Source organism: Miscanthus floridulus, chromosome 8 (genome assembly GCF_019320115.1).
Source record: "Miscanthus floridulus cultivar M001 chromosome 8, ASM1932011v1, whole genome shotgun sequence".
In the NCBI taxonomy this organism is placed as follows: Eukaryota; Viridiplantae; Streptophyta; class Magnoliopsida; order Poales; family Poaceae; genus Miscanthus; species Miscanthus floridulus.
In genome coordinates, this window is record NC_089587.1 from 156,117,710 (window position 1) to 156,121,898 (window position 4,189).

Here is a 4,189-nt window from a genome sequence, read left to right on the forward strand (position 1 = left end):
GTATTTATTGATGTACCATGAATGAAACTACAGAAATTCCTTAAAGCTGTCCTTGTGGTCACTCTGATGCAGACAAGATACTGAGCTACCCCTTCTAATTGCCCTATAGAAATGCTCTTATAAATTCCATTTAGCCTAACAGAACAAGGCTTTTATTGCTTGGCACATGTTAATACCAGCTAAATGACTACTGCTGCTCCAAGTCCAAGGACAATCTTATGAAGCTGATCTACCAGATCGAGTAAGTAAAATGTCTGTATCAGGATTCCCAAATGGGTTTCTCCAGTGCAATGGAGCCAAGAGATGACTGATGGTAAGAGTAGATATGTTCCTGCAGCTTTTGCTGCTCACCAGAATAGCTCAATGCTGTCGCATCTGCATTGTAAGTCTCAGAAGTCATTTCCAAATTCCCACTGCCTCCTAATCCTAGAAAGTCCTGGGTTAGTCCAGCATCTCCTACCCGTGAAATATTTTCCTGCCTGCTGTGTTGCGTCTGGCCTCCAGGAAATATGTCAGAGCTCTCCTTCTCTACTCTCATTCCAAATGGATGATTCATTAGTCCAATTAAGGGCGCTGTGGTAGGCCTATAACTATTCACCCATGGTGTGTTGATGAGAATGTTACTGCGACCACTCATGTAAGAGCCCTCATGTTCAGTTGCCATGATGCCAACACTGCTAGCTGCTGAATTCCCGAGGCAGTATCCCTGTCTTCCAGAAGATATGACCATGTGATCTCTAGGACTAGGAGTTGTCACGTTACTTGGGAAGCTTTTTAGGAGTAATGGTGATATAGGATCCTGGCTGGTCTTCGCACCCATCTCTGCAGCTTTCTGTAGAAGTGCAGTAGCAGACATGTATGGGGAATTCATGGACATATATGGGTTACTTGACGCGCTTCCATCAAGGGGAAAGCCTGAATCCTTGGGTGATACCTGGTTGGAGAACAATGATGTGTTTCTTGTAATCAGAGCATAAGGGGATAAAGATCTCAGATGACTGTATGAATTATGATCATTGCTGGACAAGTTTGCCATCACATCAGTTGGTGAAGTGGGGAAGGTAGGTACTCCATGTGAAAAGATATTTTGCTGGTGACCATGCAGACTTCCCACCATTGTTGCAAGGTTGTGGTTAACCCTAGAGTTGTCTTCAGCCAGTGCATCACAGAAGGCTCGATGTGTGATGAAACTGTCCTTTCTGCAATTATATACAATTGATTGAATTTGAAGGTAAATTTTCAAAAGTTGATATATGAAATATAAATACTTGTAAGTCGTATATAATATTCCCAGCAATGCTAAAGGATGTCAAGGAATTGAACATTCCATTGGCATTGCGTTGCTTTAGTTTCTGTACATATAGTTTGACGTCTACCAAAATTGGTAAACTTATTTGTTTTTAACAAACTGGATTAGTGTGAACAATGAACATAGACATACCTTGAGAATATTGTTCCACAGTCACATCGGTACTCCTTTGTGCCACATATCTTTGTGTGCGCCTTCCAGTCCGACTGAACAGCATACTTCTTTGAACACCTGTCACACTTCCACTTCTTCTCCCCATGTTTCCTGGAGTAGTGCTTCTTTATGCCTGTGAGATCGCCCAATGCTCGGCTTCCATCATGATGAGGGCAGGTGACCTCAGGGCAGACATACACTTTCTTCTTAGCTTCAGTGCTGCTTCTCTGCTTCAGCTTCCATGGTAGGTTATGGCCCCTCCTATGGAGCTGGAGGTTCTGGTCTCTCTGGAAGCCTTTGTGACAAACCTCACATATGTATCTGTTTGTTGCCAAGAGTGTCTTAGGTGACAAAGCCACTACTTCCACATCAGGATCTGCCAAAGGTATATCATGAACCAATGTTAGGTTTTCACATGCTGAAGTGCACATATTCTAGTTATCTTTTTATCACCTCCATCTGTAATGAGGCGTGTTGATACCTACTCCCTCCATTTCAAATTATAAGTCATTCCAACTTTTTTGAGAGTCAAAGCATCTTAAGGTAACTAAAATTATAGAGATAATTACCAAAAATTATGACAACATACTATAAGAATATAATTAATGAAAAATGGGTAATGATAATTATTTGGTATCATAAATGTTATTTATTCTATTATAGAAATTTCGTCAAACTTGAGATGCTTTGATTCTAAAAAAAAGTTGAAATGACTTATAATTTTGGATGAAGAGAGTATGTCCTATAGAACAATCTGGTTATCTTTGCTACTTAAAAAAAACTCGGCCTGCAGGGGTCATGACCACCCCCCACGGTATTGTGATTAAGAATGCCTTCTCATATAGACCGAGAAAATCCCTGAACCCCCGCCCCATCCATACACAGGGGCGAGCGAGGGGATTTTTTTACCCTCAACCTGAAATTCGCTTTCATGGGAGTTCGAACACAGGACCTGAGGGGTGCCTCCAGAACTGCTAACCAAGTGGGCTAGCATCCTTTGGCATCTTTGCTACTTAGGATGTTGTTGACACTCAAATTTAGCTCGTGTGTCTGATAGCCAAATTTGACTATTAAAATGATTTGGTGATTGGGCCTCAGTTTAATCAGTTCGGCTATATTTAAGGTGGCCGATTACTAGATAACATAAATTAGCTTGGTTTGGTTAACGTCATATAATCATTCGACTAGGCTGGTTAATATAGCATCAAGTGTGATTTATTTATTATCTGGACTTACTGGATAGTGCAGACATGTTTGGCGTCTTGTATGTCCTTTCCAATAACTTTGGTTTTGGTTGGTTGCGCTCTCTCGAGAAGATTGGCGATCAGACACATGAAGAAGGAAGCTCCAGTTGATTTCAGGTAGCATGCTCGTTAAAGAAATCGGAGGTAAAGAGGAAATAATTGATTCCGGGTTGGGCAAGGAAGAACGAGCAATGCAAAGTCCGAGGAGAAGTGTATAGCTGCATGCATGCGTATTGGTGCTAACGAGAGGTGTTACGAGAAGGTTAAAACCTGTTCGGAGTATTGGAGATTAATATTTCCTAACTAAATGCTTGGCCGGATAAAGTTTGAACAAGACTAGGACTCAGACCAACCGCCCTATATATATATAAGGGGTGATGGTCGATTGACAACACACAATCGAATCTATCAAATACATCTACTATTTTGTCCTTTACATTACTTTCTCTATCTATTATTGCTTCTCGTTCTTCGTTGTCGACAATGTTCGTTGATTCAACGACGACAAAGCCCTAGATAGGTCAGGCCAGCTAGAGCAGCCCATAGCCACCGCACGCCCTGACGGGGTCACTCCTGGGCGTGTGTCTTGCGTATCGCGCTCCGAGTGAGGCTCCTCCTCCGATGTGTCCTGCGAATCTTGCTCGACGCCGGAGGCATACGGTGATGTGTTCGTGTGCGAACAAATGTCCATGAATCAATGCTGTAAAGTGAAACGTTCGATTTATTATGATGATTATCTATCTATTCAGATGTTTTAGTTCCATCTATGTATCTCAAATCTTGGTGGGAATGAGTCTGCACAAAGTAAAAATATGCATTGTGGAGAACTGGAGATAGGCATAGAGCTGATACTAATGGCCAAACAAAAAAAAAACATGATGAAAACTATAATCTAATAAGGTAATTAGGTAAAACATGATATCATGAGCTCCTTAGTAAAGAGCCAAAACAACACTTCACAAGAACACTTTTCTCTGTTTTCCCTTTACTGTAATCTTGTAACTCAGTTCTTTGTTTAATAAATTTTCCAGTAGGGGCTCCTTGCCCCTCCTGCTCTTAAAAAAAACACTTTTCTTGTGTACCTGGATTCTCATGCGCAGAAGGGTAGGTCAATATACAGAGTCTCTACTGAGATTCAGAAATCTTCATCTTTCTTTATTTGGTTTCTCATAAGTTTGTAATTAAGAACAAAGACCATTAATTGTTTTAAACATTGAGTTGAGTTAATTACATTGCAGTTGCACGTGTGTTCTGCCATCTTGATTGGGAAAAAAAATCCGGCATGGACTTATTGTTTATGGAAAACAAGTGTGCGTGCTAGTTGAAAATCAAGTTGAAGCATCATACCTAGAGTTCCTGGATGGCCTCGTCTCTTTTTCCCTACAGGCATGGCTGTGTCAGCTTTGCTTGACCCAGCAGGGCAAGCTTCAAGCTCTGCCTGCTGCTGGAAGTTGTTGAGGGATTCTTCCGACGTGTGTGCCAT

General features: G+C 41.4%; 1 protein-coding gene across 1 annotated transcript; it reads right to left on the reverse strand.

Annotated features, from left to right (window-relative positions):
• Window positions 1-259: 259 nt before the first annotated feature.
• LOC136473805 (zinc finger protein GAI-ASSOCIATED FACTOR 1-like) lies at window positions 260-4,189 on the reverse strand. Its single transcript, XM_066471440.1, has 3 exons — window positions 4,054-4,189; window positions 1,442-1,838; window positions 260-1,199 (listed from the first exon to the last, which is right to left on the reverse strand). The coding sequence occupies exons 1-3, from the start codon at window positions 4,187-4,189 to the stop codon at window positions 260-262; spliced, it is 1,473 nt and encodes a 490-aa protein (XP_066327537.1).